Source organism: Haliotis asinina, chromosome 9 (assembly GCF_037392515.1).
Source record: "Haliotis asinina isolate JCU_RB_2024 chromosome 9, JCU_Hal_asi_v2, whole genome shotgun sequence".
Taxonomy (NCBI): domain Eukaryota; kingdom Metazoa; phylum Mollusca; class Gastropoda; order Lepetellida; family Haliotidae; genus Haliotis; species Haliotis asinina.
This window is the reverse complement of record NC_090288.1, coordinates 47342617-47360759: the sequence shown is the minus strand read 5'-3', so window position 1 is coordinate 47360759 and position 18143 is coordinate 47342617. Positions and strand designations below refer to the sequence as shown.

General features: G+C 37.0%; 1 protein-coding gene across 1 annotated transcript; it reads left to right on the top strand.

Annotated features, from left to right (window-relative positions):
- Positions 1–3: 3 nt before the first annotated feature.
- Positions 4–16388, top strand: LOC137296920 (poly [ADP-ribose] polymerase tankyrase-2-like). Its single transcript, XM_067828820.1, has 2 exons — positions 4–107; positions 15048–16388. Exon 2 carries the CDS (start codon positions 15127–15129, stop codon positions 16198–16200), a length of 1074 nt encoding a protein of 357 aa, XP_067684921.1. The 5' UTR covers positions 4–107; positions 15048–15126; the 3' UTR covers positions 16201–16388.
- The last annotated feature ends 1755 nt before the right edge of the window (positions 16389–18143 follow it).

Sequence of the window (18143 nt, the reverse complement as noted above, 5' to 3'; positions counted from 1 at the left end):
GTTGAAAGTACTCAAGTTGAACCTCCCCAGCACGGACATTTATAGGCCTTATGTATGACACGGGTTTTGCTGTGCAGAGAGTTTTTGACGGATAATATCTTTGCCAGGTAATATGGTGGCTTGGATTTTTATATACTGCTGATGTAATGTTTTGTTGCTGATGTCATTGCTTAGATAGAACATGTGCAAATGTCATCAATGCATTTTGATGACATTCATGATGGTGTGTGAACAGGAAGACGTCTTTTCCATAAAATTTCAGCGAGTCGTTTCCATTTAATTTTTGTGTAAATTTGCCAAAGCACATGCTCCATTTTCCTTTGAACATATGGACATTATTATATCTGTCCATTGAGTTTATTATGAAATGCCAAACCCATTTCAGTATTGATAAACTGCTTTAACCAAAATTACAAACTGATATGAATGTCTCACAGTAAATAAACATTCAATAAATTTAGAACAGGTATAAAAAATAATCAGTGAACATATTTACACTGGGCAAGGAGCAAATGTACTATGTAAAAAGAGTGGGGTATGGACGGAACTCTTTCCAAGTCTTTCAACATTATGTTAGTGGGAAGGGGCAGGGATGTAGTTTGAAGTAATTGAACCACCCACCACCCTTTAAAAATGACTAAAGGCCACATAGGCTGAAGGTAATGTTTTGTGTTGAGCCCAGGGAGGGGCGTGGGGTTTTTGTTCTGCCTATGATTTTCCTTGTTTGCCAAACCATGGTTCTATTGGAAACAAAAAGTTTAAACCAATTCCAGAGTGCTTGGCATAACATGAGGCATGCAGACTGGCTCTAGCCTTAATGATTAGTCCATCGTTGAGTTATCAGTAGGCTTGTCTTTATTTACATGTTATCACTATTCTGGCTGATACAATGTGGTTAAATTCCCACCCTTAACCTATACCTACAATTTTGAAATGAAAACAACTGGCATGAAGTATTAAAAGAATAATATGTGTGTTCATTTCACAAAACAAAACAAAACAGTGCAATGTTCCTATCATGAATGTGCCATGATGGCTCCTTGATAATATTGTTTTCATTATAATTTCACATCTTTCACATCACATGTCTCTTTCATGCTAATACAGCTTTAAAATGCTTCAAAGATTACTGCGGTCCATAGAGAATGAGGAGAGGTTGTAAGTTTCCTGCACTTTCATTCAATAAATGAAGCACATTTTGGTTTTGTCTGAATTCACCATGAACAACCAGTTGGGAGTTGGGATTGCCAAGTTGTTAAACCATTCACTCACCGTGCCAAAGACCTGGATTCGATTCCATACATGTGTACAATGTATGAAGCCCATTTCTGGTGTCCCTCACTGTGATAATGCTGGAATATTGTTAAACGTGGCATAAAACCATGTTCACTCAATCTACATGCCAATCCATGAAGATCCATGGGAAGCATACGTCTTCAGCACTCCTCGCTCGCCACAAAAGGCAACTATGCTTGTTGTAAGAGGCAACTAACATGGTCAGGCTTGCTGACTTGGTTGCCTCATGTCATCGGTTCGTATTTGTGCACATTGATGGTCATGCTATTTATCATTGGATTGTCTGGTCCAGATTCAGTTATTAACAGACAGCCACCATAAGTGGAATATTGCTGAGTGTGGCATCAAACTCACTCACTCACTCACTCACTCACTCACTCACTCACTCACTCACTCACTCACTCACTCACTCACTCTCACTCACTCAAAGAAGTTAATCCACTGTGTCATTGTCAGTGATTGAACAGGTCAGTCATTATCAGCTTAGCATCTTGATCTAAATCATTCATATCTAGTCATTTCTAATTCACATTCTGTTAACCATTGAGGGCTTGACACATGCTCTCTTTGTATGGCATTAGTTTCCAGTTGATATATGCTCTTCTTTTGTGATCTATTTATGGTCAAGACTGACGTGCCTTTGTCTCATCCCCTCAAAAATGTCGGGATTCGTTTTTGTGTTTTATTCTTATCTTCTTTTCTTACTATCAAAACTAATCTCTAACGAATACGACATTCTACAGGTCACGTGTTCTTTTTATTTGACAACAACAGGTAATCACATTATGAATTCAACATTCCCAAGCATTAGACACTCTAAAGCGGTGAACATGGTGAATGTTTTTCTTTATTGTAAGTCTGTAAATATATACAATCAGACATTTCGTATGCCCAGGCTCTCTGTCCTTATTGTTCATGTAGAAGTTTTTGATGGGAGTTGACCTAGTACAATATCGACAGAGAATCGGGATATTCCATTGTAAATTTTCCAATTCTTCAAAAAACAAATTAGATCTAAATACTTACTTCCTTGTAATGTTCACCTTTATACTTGGTGTAAGGGGTATTCAGCTTTTGATTTGTTGTGGTGATGTTCACCCAAATCCGGGACCTTCGCTATTCAATCAGTCAAACTTGAACGTAGTACATTTAAACGCACGCAGTCTAAGAGAAAAAGTTGATATTATAGGAATAGAATTTAAAGACTGATGTAATTTGTATTACAGAAACCTGGTTACATTCTGGTATTTCAGATGATGATTTTTTAATACCAGGTTTTCACAAACCACTTAGAGAGGATAGATCAACAAGGGGAGGTGGGGTTGCTATTTACGTCAGTAAACACCTTCATTGTAACATATGATCACTTTATCGGTAGTGGGTCTAGAGGCAGTCTGGGTGAAAATCTTAAATAAAAATGAGCACAGTCCAGTTGGCATTTTCTATCTTGCTGATAAGAGCAAGTCATATTGGGATCTAATTGACATGTCGATAGGTAATGCAGCAGACTTGGACTTAGACATGATTGTCGCAGGAGATTTTAATATTGACTATCTCACTTGTCATAAACAACGTATAGAGTATTTACAAGCAACTTACGGCCTTGCACAAATTATATCTGAACCTACTAGGATCACGGAACACTCTAGAACATTAATTGATCTAATCTTTGTCTCAAACTGTAATGATGTATGTTCTTCTGGTGTGACTGACCCTATATGTAGTGACCATTGTCCAGTCTTCGTTAGTTTGAAAAACTGCAAACCACAAACCTCATCTTTCAAGAGAAAAATATACAATTATTCATTATTTGACTTGGATGGATTATTCTCTAATTTCGGTCAGATTAATTGGCAAGAAATGTTGGATATAACCGATATCGATTGTTTAATGAACAGGTTTACAGATTTTTTATTACATACTTGCGATAGATTTATTCCAAATAAAACTGTAACAGTTAGAAACAGAGATAAACCATGGATGACAGCTGAAACACAAAAACTAATTCGTAAACGTAACCGCAAACATAAGCTCGCCAAACGAAGAAATTCTTCCACTGACTGGAAATTGTTTAGGAATTTAAGAAATAAAGCGGTATCAGCTGTAAGGAAATCAAAAGAATTATATTTTCAGAAATTAGACAATATTATCAATGATAATTCTGATAGTAAGACATGGTGGCATCTGATAAAATCTTATCTTAGAAGAAAGGAAACATGTATATCATTCCCACCTACATCACACGAAAATGTAATATACGTGGATCCAGAATCAATAGCAAACATCTTAAATAATTTTCAATAAGAGTCAATCTACTGTCCCAGATCTGGATCGCCCGCTTCCTCCCCCAGTTATGATAACACAAAGTAGATTAGACTGTATTGAGTTATCACAGCGCGATGTCCAAGACATATTGCTTTCTCTTAACACTAGAAAAGCTACTGGCCCAGATGGAATTGGAAATACCTTTCTTAAGCTCACTGCTATTAAATTATCATTTCCCCTGTGTGAGATTTTTAACAAATCTCTTCACGCAGCAGTTTTTCCTAAGATATGGAAAAAGGTATCAGTAATTCCTCTACACAAGAAGGGTTCAGTAAATTAATGTGGCAACTACAGACCTGTTGCCCTTTCCTGTTGTGTATCTAAAGTTTCTGAAAACTATAAAACAATTTTATTGCAAGTGCTTTGGATAAAGGTAAAGAAGTAAGAGCAGTGTTCTGTGATATAAGTAAAACATTTGACAAAGTATGGCATAGGGGACTTTTAAATACATTACAGACATTTGGAATTAGTGATAAAGTGATAGAATGGCTAAGTAGTTATTTAAGTAACAGAGTCCAGAAGGTACTTATAAATGGATATAACTCTAAATATATTCCTGTGTTGGCAGGAGTTCCTCAGGGTTCAGTTCTAGGGCCTCTATTATGCTTAACATATATTAATGACCTTGTGGATAATATTCATTGTAACATACATCTTTTTGCTGATGACACATCTTTGTACGTAATGATAGAAGATCCTGTTTTAACAGCAAACAGTCTTAATGACGATTTACAAAAAATATCAACTTGGGTGAATAAATGGCAAGTGAAATTCAACCCCGAAAAAACGGAAACAATTCAATTTAGCAGAAAACGGATTGCCAGCCCCAGACCCTCTTTATTTATGCAAGGTATTCCTATAAATGAAGTTGATGAACATAAACACTTAGGTCTTATATTTCAAAAGGATGCTAATTGGGCTGCTCAAATTAATAATATTGTAGATAGAGTTACTTCTATGATAAACTGCTTGAGAAGTTCGAAATATCGTTTATCACGTAGGTCACTTCAGATTATGTACCAGTCTTTCATTCTGCCGTTATTTGACTATTGCAGTCACGTCTGGGACAACTGCAGCTCTGCTCAGAATACCGCTTTGGAAAATTTCAGTCAGATGCATTAAGGACAGTTTGTGGGACAAGAAGAGGAACAAGCCATAACAAACTATATGCAGAAACTAAGTTCATTCCTCTTATTGAGAGAAGACGTATACAAAAATTAACCCTCTTCCATAAAATGGTAAACGACAAAGTACCAGACTACTTATGTACTCTTGTCCCAGACAGCGTTTCGGTCAATAATTCATACAACTTAAGAGATTCACCAAACGTACACAACATTCGTGTAAAAACAACTCTTTATTCAAGATCCTTTTTACCAAGTACAGTAGATCTTTGGAATGCTTTACCAAATGATGTTAAAATGATAAAATCCCAAAAATCATTTATTGAAAAAATAACCTCACAACCTGGACATACATTTGGATTTGATGTGAATTATGGAAGTCGATTTTGTCAAATTATTCACTGCAGGCTTCGTCTAGGCTGTAGTGATCTGAACTATCATAAATTTGAACGACATCTTTCAAACGATCCTTCCTGTTCTTGTGGCGCTCCTCGTGAAGATACCCAACACTATCTACTTGTCTGTCCTAATTACACTGTACTAAGAAATGATGCAGAATATTACAAACATGGATACAGCTTAAAGACAATCTTATATGGAAATAGTGTACTATCTGGTGTTGATAATCTAGCCATTTTAAAATCTGTCTACCTCTTCGTTATTGATTCTCGTAGATTTGATACTAAATGTGGTTGAGAGATACTGGCTCTAAGAAATACATTGGTTGTTTTTGAAACATTAACCATTAACTAGTTTCATGTGCATTTACCTTGTGGTTTGTCATGTGACTATCCTCTATTAGAACTTTGGTTTATTTACTTTTGTAAAATGCATTGGAGAGGCATTAACATAAGCTTTTAACTTGTTTGCCAATCCATTCGTTTTTCACGAATAAATATGTTTAAACCATCTTGATCTAAATCCTTCTTATTGGTGTAACTTTACAACTGTTAGGTAAATGTGATTGGATTGCCTATGTTTTTGGTCATATAGTCACGTCATTGCATTGACAATTTGCACTGCTTACTCAGTGCTTTCGTAGTTGTAACCTTGTAATTGGGGAGCAGGATATTTTGAAATTTAATTACATTCAGCGTTGCATTTCAAGATTTAAAATGACTGTAAGATCTATACTGCATATTTTCTCAGTTAACTCTTACTGTAAAGTGAGATACAGTTCCGTGTTTTTTTCAACCTTAGTGTTAAAATGATGTTTTTCATCAAATGAAGAATTACAAGTTTCTAAGCCTGTTATAATGCTATAGTCTGCTTGCAGTGAAAATGTAATGCAAATAAAGTGAAATTGAGATCCTCATAATTATGCCTTGGCAATTATGCATTTAAATCTCAGATTCTTATTCAACTTATGAATAAAGTTGTTTTTACAAATGATCATAGATACAAATCGCTATTATTGGTTTGTATTAAAAGGGGGTATGGACATTGAAAGATACACCGAGAACATGCATGGTTGGTCCTAGTTAACGCTCATCACGTACCACATTTGTTTCAGTGTTCCAAGAATCCAACTGCTGTACTTATTCCCTTGTAATAAAACCAGTAATAGTGATTTGAATCTATGATGTTTTTTAAACAACTTTTATGATATAATAGCAATATCATGCTATACTACTACTAGATGTTTGTGTAGCGCTGATATCCAGTTACCCAGTTGAACTGCTCAAGGGCGCTTTGTTTTTCCCTCAATCATTGGATTTCCATCACAACGGCAGATCATTTCTTCAATCTCAACTCCCTCGGGACCATACAACTCTTGCAGCCTACCAGCGCATGTTCAAAGTGCTTTGCTTTTTCACAATGGATGTCAACCTCAGTGGCAATTTCAACCTCCCTGGGGATCATACAACACCCCTCCTGTGCGGAAAAGGTCCTCCTTGGTCTTACAGAAAATGGCGGTTTGCGAAAAGTTTCCTGGGGTGTTTTGATGTTTGTGGAAGGGTCCCCATTGGGGTTTTGGTGAATGATGAATCGTGAAAATGTCCCTGTGGGCTTTCTTTTCGTTAAAGACAACTTCCTCAAAAGGCAACAGATCAAAACCCTAATATTCAATGAATTAAACTATGGGTAAGTTAAGATGTTAAATTGAGTTTAGATAGCGAGTCCAATCAGTGTTTTGAGAATTCTTTGCACATAAGTTTTTCTGGTATGTCATGTGGAAAAATACATCGTCTGCAATATTGCTTGAAGGTGTTTTGTTTTGATCATCTTTCATGGACTGAGTTCATTGCTAGACCACTCCAAATTTCTGAAAGAAATCTTCTTGTCATTGCAGGTTTGTCTGTCTTGTGAAGAGCTGATTAGGAGGATATTTTGGGAATTCGTGTGGTTTCAAGATGGCGACTCTATGGAAAGCTCTTGCATCAGTGTCCTTGTTTACTAGCATCATGGCAGCCATTGTTTACAATGGATTCTTTGACTCAGTATTCATAGAACTTGGTTTTCAACACTATGCAGAGAAACCGAGCAATTTCAACATGTTCTTCCCATCATTTGTGAAAATGCCGTTAAACACCATTGTAAATGTTGGTTATATTTTCCTTGGAGCTTATTGGTGTGCAATCACAACAATCTGCAGGGAAAACAATGTCATCAATGAGTTTGATGCGTTTATCTTCTATGTGTTTAATATTATGTCTGGATTCTATGGGGCTATCCAAGCACTGCGCATCATGACACAGATTCATGGATTTGGAGTCTTGGATCAATGGAGTACCCTCCCTTTCTTCATGGCCGTTGTCATATGGGGGATGTACACTAAGTGGGGATGGAATGTACCTTTGTTCTTGTTTCTCATGATGCTTTCATTGGCCTCCTACAGCCTCACACTGTTCACACCAGTTGGATTTGAGATAGCACTTGGAATCCATCTCATCCTGGCTGTCACAGGAGCAGTGATTGGATATTCTAAATACCCTTGTAGGAATGCCCGACATTACTTTGTTTTGGCTATGCTTTCCTGTGCTGGGTTTATAGGACTAAAACTTCTGGATTTTGAACTAGTTAAATATCATGAAATCTTCAATAAGGTTTCAGGGCATTTTCTGTCCAAAATTGCTGATATTATGCAAATCCACTATGTGAATGAATATTTCCGTAGTTTAGTCATACAGCGATTTTTGTTAGAGCAGGCTAAGAAAGGGAAAAGTGATTAAGGTATGTAAGTTATTTCCATGTTACCATGGTTTCCATTGATAACCTTCAACAAGCATGCATCATCCCATCCTCAATATTTGTGCAAATGTAATCATTGATTTAGTCAACATTCATGTCTCTTGTGCTGCATTCCTGTTCACAGATTTTGTTGAAAATTATGACATGGGTCATCTGACAGAATTATTTTAAAGATTCTTATTCATTTTAAGCTAAGTGACATTGTTTGTTCTGATATACCCTTGTGTCATAGCACCTTTTTAAATGTTTATTCTATGAATGTGGATCCCTTTCACAAAACAGTCATATCATTATTACCCTTTTAAATCAGAATTAATACATTTCCATGAAGATTCACATTGATGGTTATGACATGCTGATGTTTTCCATGAAGCATAGGTACTATCGAAATATGTATCACTAAATCATGCCTCCATATTATGCCTTCTTCATCCATTGAATTGACATATGGAGATCCAGGTTAGAATTGGTCTTCAGTAGCTCATGCTTGTCATCAGAGGCGACTAACGTGATCAGGCAGTCAGCTGACTTGGTTGACACATCATCATTTCCCAGTATTGTAGATGGGTGCTCATACTGTTGATCACTGGATTATCTGGTCCAGACTCCATTATTTACAAAATGCTGCCATACAGCTGGAATAATGCTAAGGTGGCATTCAACAACAAATCAACCAACCATCTTTGGAATCAGCAGGACTGCCAGCAGTGACAAGAACACCTTGCTATAATTGGTCAACGTTTAGTCACCAATCTTGCTTACGCCGGAAACATATTTATGAGTTGATTTACCAAAACCTTTGCCTAAAATTCAATGAGGAATATCATTTTCAGCCTCCAGATTATTAGTGCTACCACTGAATCACTTCGGCTTTAACCTAGAAATGATACCAGAAATACTGGCTGTTTCCTTTTTTTGTTGTTAGAATGTTGATTTCTGTATGCATTATTCACCATCTATCATTAATAGCTGTGATACAAATATCCTGTGTAGATTTTTCATTTCACCGTCTGGTTCAGGTGTCAGAAAAAAACTTTCCCAACTATTATGTTTGTCTAATTTCAGTTCAGTGTTTTGGATCAGCTCTCTTGTAAAGCATCTAAAAAGTGTATATCATGTCCCATGTGAACCAGTTGTTGGGGAACTATTACTATGTACTTATTACAGAATCGAAGAGTCCACCATCAGTATTATCTGTATTCAGTGTTCTATGTCTCCCACCTATAATGCATTGTGTTTTGATTTTTTTAAAACCTTGTTTCTATGACTATCAGAGGGTGTGTGGGTGTACAAAATCAAACCTTTCTTGTACAGCCAATATCTCTATCAGGGTTGACAAATGTTTGCGATGTTAATTCACTGCCACAGAAAAGTTTTCATTAAATGTTACAATGTTTAACATTGATGATAATGAGCAAAAATTTCATTTAAATATTTAATGGATCAGTCCAATTTATGTTTAAGTTTAAACTGATATTGTTGGTCTGTTTTCATGTGATCATAAAGGAAAATGAGTTTTGTTGTTTATTTGACTCGTTTGGCCACTTTAGTGAAGCCTGTATCATGATAGCACTATCCTTCCTGAAGTTGCTTGAGATTTATCAGTTCATGTGTGGAAAAGGCTTCACAAAAACCCCAAAATGACAACACTGATACCTTTCAAAAATGAAGAATTATTTTGCTTTGCCTTTTCGCGTTTTAGTATTTATGTCAGACAGTATACTAATCATTTAATAATTTTGTGTATCGTGTGGATTTTCACAAGACCTGATTTGTCTGTGTTAAGTTATTATTTTGCTATGTTTTAAGTAAGGTCTAAGGAGCTTTTTGAGCCATTTACTTATGAAATTGTACTTACTAGTTGCTGTTATCTGTAAATAATAGTGTTTTATTCCAAGATAAATATACTTTTTTTTCCCTCCAATTTTTTAGTATTTATACCAGGGAGAAGACATTTTTTAAACTTATACTTGTAAAGATGATGTTTCTAATAACTTTGATGCTGTTTGTGTGCTGTCTCAAGGATATGACTTTTAGGATATCATGAAAGCACAATGTGCTTTGTTATTGCAAATAACTGACATGCTGTGCTGTTTTTATGCATTATTCAATGCCGTGCATATATGTGGGGCCTTCATGTGATCAGTAAATGCAAATGAGTTGAAGAGTATACGCATACAAGTTGAAAAAAAGTACATTGCTTATGTATGCAATCAACTCCAAATCGGTTACTGTTTTTAGTTTTGCATATTTCATGCAGCCATTTTGAAATTCCCAGTTACTGATTGGTCCCTTATTATTGTACGTATGATAAGTTTGCACCATGACAGATGTTCTTGTACCTGTAACGGTCTGGGTTAGAACTGGCCCCAATTCTCAAAACAAACTTAACTTTTTGCTTAAATCTCAAACTGAGTTTGACAATTAGAAACCACTGAATATTTATCTCAGATGCATTTTTTCAAATATAAGAGTCCAAACACCTTACGCATTCTATTCACCAAACTCAAATTGTCTATTCTATTTAAGTTTATAATCAATTTCTGTTGATTCTTGGAAATGCATTTTCTCAAATTTGAGTAAAACCTAAAGTCAAAACTCAGACTTAAGTTTGTTTTGAGAAATTGGGGACAGGTCTTCCGCAACCCATGCTTGTTGCATCCTCGATATCTCCAGGGTATTCGTTCCGATAAATCTCCACTATACCCTGGACGCATCTACGGGTCGGCCCGATAATTTTATTACCTCCCTTTGCTGGCTCTGCATTCTCACAGTAGCCAATCAGCTAGGCCGTTGTTATAACTGCGCTTGCTAGTGTCAACAATGGTAGTGGTCGCAACTGCGAAGCTTTGCTCGCTTGCTTTGCTTGGGGAAATCATTCAGACAAATCTATAGGCCTGAAACTATTTAAAAACATATGCAAGAACCCCATCTACCTCTTTCAGGAACCTCTGCATGGTTTGTTTGCCAAATTTAATCGGTTAGATAATTTCAAAAAGCAAAGGTTGGTTGTGACTGGTTCGCTCAACTTCCCAGCATATACACCTGATTGGATAAAAAGCCACCCAAGGGAGGTAATAAATTTATCGGGCTGAGCCGTAGCTGCATCCAGGGTATAGTGGACACTTTTCGGAATGTATACCTTGGAGATATCGAGAATGTGCTTGTTGTAAGAGGCGACTAACAGGATCACATGATCAGGCTCGTTGACTTTGTTGACACATATCATCATCATCATCATCATCATCATCATCATCATCATCATCCAATTTGCGCAGATCGATGTTTATACAGTTGATCACTGGATTGCTTAGTCCAGACTCAGATTATTGTTGCCACATAGCTGGAATATTGCTGAGTGTGCTGTTAACCAGCAGACCAACCACCCCTTCTCATTACCATTTACAGCATATTTTTGTATGCTGTTGTTGCCCGTCTCCCCGGAATTGTCTGTTTTTGCCTTTTGATTAAACTTTGTGAACATATTGGTGTTGCTGATTTTCACTACAGTTGCAAATGTAGAATATGTTTCCACCAGACACAGGGTTAACATGGTTAAACATACCTGCAACATCATCAGGGTATATGACTTCACACACATGCTGGGCCTCTGGGCCAGCAATTATGTTGAATGCTGGTGTACACTACACAACCCTGTGCACTTAAAAGAACCCATGATTTCATTGGTAAATGTACAAACACCTACATGTGGGTACAGCAAAGAGCAGTAGTACTGTGACTATGTATCCTAGTCCTCCCAGATGTGAATGGGTACCTCGTAAGGATGGGGAAAGCCACAGTAAAGGGTCACTGATGCGGAGCAATTTCCGTGGACTGGTGGTTACTTTTGTTATTGTTTTTCTTCCATGAGTACCCGGATGATATCCCAGAATTCGCGACTGGTTCGTGATCTCTGCTGTGCCTCCCATATGTGCAATTGATAGTTTATGTGTAGACTGGTCAACAAAGATGAAGTCATTTTACTTTGTTATTATGGAAACAAATCAAACACCTTGAAGTTTACTCATCTGCCAGTGGTATTAAAAAATGTTAGGACTGAGAAATAACGAAGTCAGTGTACGTCTTTATATTTTGTCTTTTTAAACCTAATTAGTTCCATGTCACATTTGTATGCATTTCGAAAGTTAAAAAAAAACCCCGGTCTGCTAATACTTACAGTGAATTTCTAACATGATTTTAATATTTAAACATTGTATAGATTGCCAGCGTGAATCATATTTCACACACCTTTTTCGTGACCTAGTGCATGTTTTCTGTAATACAGATTCTGCTGAATGCTACAAAAAATAAATTAAAACAAAATGCAAATATTCAATTTAAGACAGACAAAATTTATTGCAACAATGTCAGGATATTACCTTGTTCAGGAATGTATCCATCAATATCCACATAAAAGTACGATATTCCATTCATCTGCAGCTGGTAAATAATCCTGCTCTATGTTTCGTGCCTTTCAACAGTCTAATATGTGAAAAAGTGACACATTGTTTGAGAATTTTTCACACTGGTGTATACATAATCTCACTGGTCACCCAGGACAGCACACCTGGCAACTAACTGTATGATGTCCGCCATTAGTTAGCCAATAATGAGCAACAATCAATCAATGAAGGCAGTGGCGGTTAATTGTTTGTAGGAAGGATGTTGTTTTTACACTTGTACTTTACGACAGGGTGTATTCAGTATAGTATACGTAAGTCTACGCTCATAAACACTGCCTTTTTTCACTAATCTGCTGAGGAAGTAATTAATCAGTGTGTTATCAGTTAATCCTTTGATCAATGTTTGTTTATGTAACTCAGCTGATAAACCCTCTTGCCCGAAGTTTCACATGTGGGGTGGCATATGGGCTCGCGGAGTGACGCCATTGTGTGTTTTCACGGGAAACTTGACAAAAGAAAGATACGTTGACATTCTAAATGGTCACCTTCCGACAGCACAAACATTGTATGAAGATGATTGGATTTTCCAGCATGATCATGACCCAAAACACACTGCGCGCTACACAAAACAGTGGTTGTCGGGCGAAAATGTTCAAGTTTTAGACTGGCCCAGTTACAGCCCAGACCTAAACCCAATTGAGAATGTGTGGGGAGTCATGAAGGACAGAATAAACCAAAAGGGACTGAGAAATATTGAAGATATGAAGGCCGAGGTGGTCCAATATTGGGATACCCTGTCACACGATTACCTACAAACTTTGATGGGTAGTGTGCCTAGGCGTATTCAGGCATGCATTGCTGAGCGAGGAGGTCTAACAAAGTACTAAAACAAGACTGAGACTGTAAAAGGATGATGTTTTAACATGTTTATGTAAGTAAAACGCCAGAAGTTAATAAACGTAATAAGTTACATGACGCAACATGATTCTCAATAATTTCTGGGAATACTATACATAACATTTAATACATTTGCCACTACAGACATTAATTTATAATGTTGAGTATTTACTCCAGACAGGTTCCCATTTGGCATTTCTCCTATGTCGAGTAATTTTAGTGATGTTACCACTATTTATACCTGTATAAATTCATTAACTGACCATCAACTGAATGATGACAAATAACACGTGTAGGTGTATACCATCAAATGCGAGTTACAGCAAGGAAGATGTAATCTCTGTGTTTCATGCAGCCTGAAAACACTTATGGGCCAAAACTATTTTGAGGATACCAACGGAACTTCGTTGTTACATAAGAAATGCACATTGGTATTTGCTGTGTACTGGGTAAATGGGTATAATCAGTTGGTTTTTTTTACGTAAGACAATTTTCAGATTTCTCTACCAGTGGCAAAGTCGGTATTAGTTTACGAATTCAGATAAATCAACTTTTGTGTTTTACACATATTACACTCTCCTCTACTAAAGATATCTGAATATAATTATTGAAAATAGTTATGGTGTTAATTCTTAGATGAATTTAAATTGTTCAAATGATGTTTTGCCTTCCCATCGTGGTCAAGGTAAGTTTTGATAAGTTGACTGAGATACATCTCTGCCTAATGATTTTGTCATACTCAGTTTTATGACTGAAGAACAAATATTAACTTTACGTTTGCTTCATTATTTCAGTTCTATGAAGTTACGTATTGTATTTGACCAGTCACGTGACGAAACTGGTGCAGAAACTATTTGGGACCTTGGTAATCAACATTACCTGCCCTCGATACCTGGGTAATCTTACTGAATGTCTTGGGGCTAAAGATTGTAGGGTGCATACCTGACATAGTTTGATTCCTTACCTTGTTACATCAAATGATGTTGAAAGATGGTACTTGTTACTCTGGCTGGCACTTTGCATTAACCTACTTCATGAATGCTGTGTCTGAGTAGGGCATCCATGCTGAACTGCAGTATGGTGTCTTGGCATTAGCAGGGATGAGAATTTTTCATGAATCAGTGGAATTCTGTGTATTTGATGGTACTGGTGTTGTTCATGATATATGTTAAATTGTTTCAATTAACACGACTTCAAAGAGGCCTAGCCCATTTTCCTCTTTTACTCATGTCCATTCTCATCCCTGTATTAGTGTGACACATACAGATGTATATGTGAGAATTTTAAACATAATGTTCAACCTCACTTCACCTTACCCAACTTCATGTTGGAATTTGGAACATATTGTTGAGCTTGCCTCACCTCAGACATGAATTTGGAACATATTGTTCAGCTCAGACATGAATTTGGAACATATTGTTCAGCTCAGACATGAATTTGGAACATATTGTTCAGCTTGCCCTACCTCAGACATGACTTTGGAACATATTGTTTAGCTTGCCCTACCTCAGACATGACTTTGGAACATATTGTTTAGCTTGCCTCACCTCAGACATGACTTTGGAACATATTGTTCAGCTTGCCTCACCTCAGACATGACTTTGGAACATATTGTTCAGCTTGCCTCACCTCAGACATGACTTTGGAACATATTGTTTAGCTTGCCTCACCTCAGACATGGGTTGATATGTACCATAATGCAAGAATTTCATGGAGCATCTTTCATACTTTCAGTTGCTGATTTGTCTGGTACAGACTGCAGAGTTGCTCAAAGTGTCAGTGTTTATAAATCTTTGAATTATTTTTACAGATGCTGATGATGAAGAATCGTCAATTACCTGTTGATGCTGTTAGCCAAACATCATGATGTATCTTGAGAGTGTGAGACCATGGGGCCCAAAGACAGGCAGTTATTTTATGCCATTTCAAACTCCAATGTTTCCAAAGTCCGAGAAATCCTAAAGTCTGGTGAAGTGGAACTGAACAACTCATATCATTTTGATGTGTTCCTCTGTGTGGCTAGCTGTAAAGAATCTTTGGAGGTAGTCAGGCTTCTGTTGCTACATGGAGCAGACGTGAATTCTGCTCGCAAGATTGGTGGTAGTACTGCATTACATTGTGCTTGTGATAATGAAAACGAAAACATTGAAATCATCCAGTGTTTGATAGAGGCTGGAAGTGATGTCAATGCTCGAGATATGTACAGCTACACTGCCCTTCACAATGCTTGTCTGTTGTCAAAAGAATCTGCTGTCCATCTGCTCATCCAGGCAGGAGCAGACGTCAACATTCTCCATTCATCTGGGAACACTCTGCTGGAATTTGTTGATTATGAGAAAGCTAGTGAAATTATGATACAGTGTCTACTTAATGCTGGTGGACTTGTGACACCGTCTGCTCTCTCAAGGTGTATTCGATTTTCAAAACATCCAAAAGTTGTAGAACTTTTATACAAAGCTTGTCCTGAACTGGAACTGGAGGAAGAAAATGACTGTGTTTGGAAACTGATATCTGAATCGAAGAAGAGAGAACTGAAACATCAAATTATTGAGGACAAATGGCGGACAGTACCACCTCTCCACTTGGCATGTTCTGAATCCAGTGATGCACATTTGGTCATTGAGAAACTGGTACTTCTTGGTGAGGATATCAGTGGTAGAGACTACGGTGGACTTTCCTGCCTACAACACGCACTCTACAACTTTAACCTGAAATCACTTCAGACTCTACTGGCATATGGAGCAAATCCTCAACAAGAACCATTTCATATACGACTGAAGACTTTCCCTAGGATGCTGCATAAAAAGGAATACACTTTGACACAAACATTGAAACTCTTAGTAGCATCAGGATTTACTTTTGAACGGATAGCTCACACACACGTCATAGATTTGTTGGGTACTGAAAGGTTTGAAAATATGTCAGAAAGGGAAATTGGGAGGTTTTTTAGACATTTTGCATAACTACTATGCAGGCCCATTGACCTTGAAATGTCTCTGTCGTATAAAGATTCGTCAGTGCATTCCACCTAATATTGATAACAACATTATGAATTTGTCAAGATGTCTTCCAATTTCTTGCTTGCATTTTTTGCAGTTTCATGACATTGTTGAGCCAATTTATTTTAATGAATAAATTGTTTTACCATTTATATTGACATGTTATTGTTTTAATTTAGTTGTTTATTGGGTAATGCTGCACTCAGAAATATTCCAGCTCTAAATGATAGAGTCTGGGTCAGACAGTCAGGTGATTGATGTCATGAGGATTAATCCATACAGCTGGGATAGAAAGCAAGCAAATCTGATACCCAGTGACATAAGACAATTTTAGATGAAAGCCTGGTGGTTAAAGAGGTGGTCAAGTGGTCAAATTACTCTTATTACTGAGTGTGATAATATTTTTCTATTTTTTCTAAGACATAACCAGATGTACAGGATTTGATGAGATAATATATATTCAGGTTCACACCTCAGGAGTGAATTTCATGCAAATGTATTTACATGATTCAGCTTTTAGGTAGCAGTGTCAAGATAAAACAACCTTTCTATTTCTTTGTGATATTTGTAACATTTTCCCTTAAGTCTACTGCTACAAATACATAATGCCAATTTTATTTTTCAAGATAAACTAAATATAACAGGAATGAATGAATTACTTCTTTCATAATGAAAGTAGACATAAACAAATGATAAATATGATGTGTCCCTAAATGCTCAATGACTTCTTTGATTTTAGAAGTTGAGGTGATGATAATATTTGAATGGATGTGCAACTTCATTATTCCAGGAAAGTTGAAGTTTCGTCATAGATTCTAAGGTCGTCAAACATGTGATGACAAAGACACTTTGTGACGACATTAGAATCCATACTGAGAGAACCAATTTAAAGATCACAGGAAAATTCAAGCATTCCTGTGTTATTTTCAAGTTTTCATTGCAGCGTTTTTCGAAGCTGGTGATGACAACTGGAAAATAATAAAGGTACACTTGAATTTTCCTGTGATCCTTTATTCATTTCTCACAGTGTATGCCAACACACCACCCTTCACAAATTATACAGGTATATTCATGAAAATATTATCATTCTGCTCAGTGATTGTACATGTGTTGTTCAGGGCGCCATGTACGAAACTAAAGACTACATTAAGTCTATGTTAAGGTATGGAAGTTACAGTCACCATAGACCATGGAGGCACGGGGTAAGATAGACCTTCAGCAACCTATGCTTGCTATGAAAGGCAAGTATGCTTGTAAGAGGCGACTAACGGGTGGTCAGGCTCGCTGACTTGGTTGACATGTCATCGGTCCCCAATTGCTCAGATTGATGCGCATTCTGTTGATCACTAGATTGTCTGGTCCAGACTCAATTATTTATAGGATCTTGAGTGCGGCGTAAAACCATACTCACTACAGTCACCTTAGGGCTAATCCTGGTATTGCCACTTACACTATTGGAGCAGGTTACATCCATTGTTCCAGCAGCAGAGATTTACAGGACGCATTTTCCTGCATCCATATGCAAAGAAATTGACGCAGAAAAAGTCCAAGTATTTGTTTTCTTAAATGTTGATCAAGTAGCAATAAGTTATCACTGAGTCTGCTACTAGCTGGGTTATGATATCCTTTGCAGTGTAATTACTGTGATGATCATGATACAGTGACTGAACTGCAACAATATTATAACATACTACTACTTATAATATTTGATATAATAATATAAGAATAACAGTATGAGTCCCAAGGACTCTCAGATACACGACACGGTAATTCCCTGCAGCAATGGTAATTTAAGATGTATGTGCACCAGGGGCATCAAGCATGGTTCAGCGTTTAGCTTTATTATGTCAAGTGCATTGTGTTCCGAGCCATTGTTGAGTAAGTAGGTTAACATCCCTTCTGCAGAT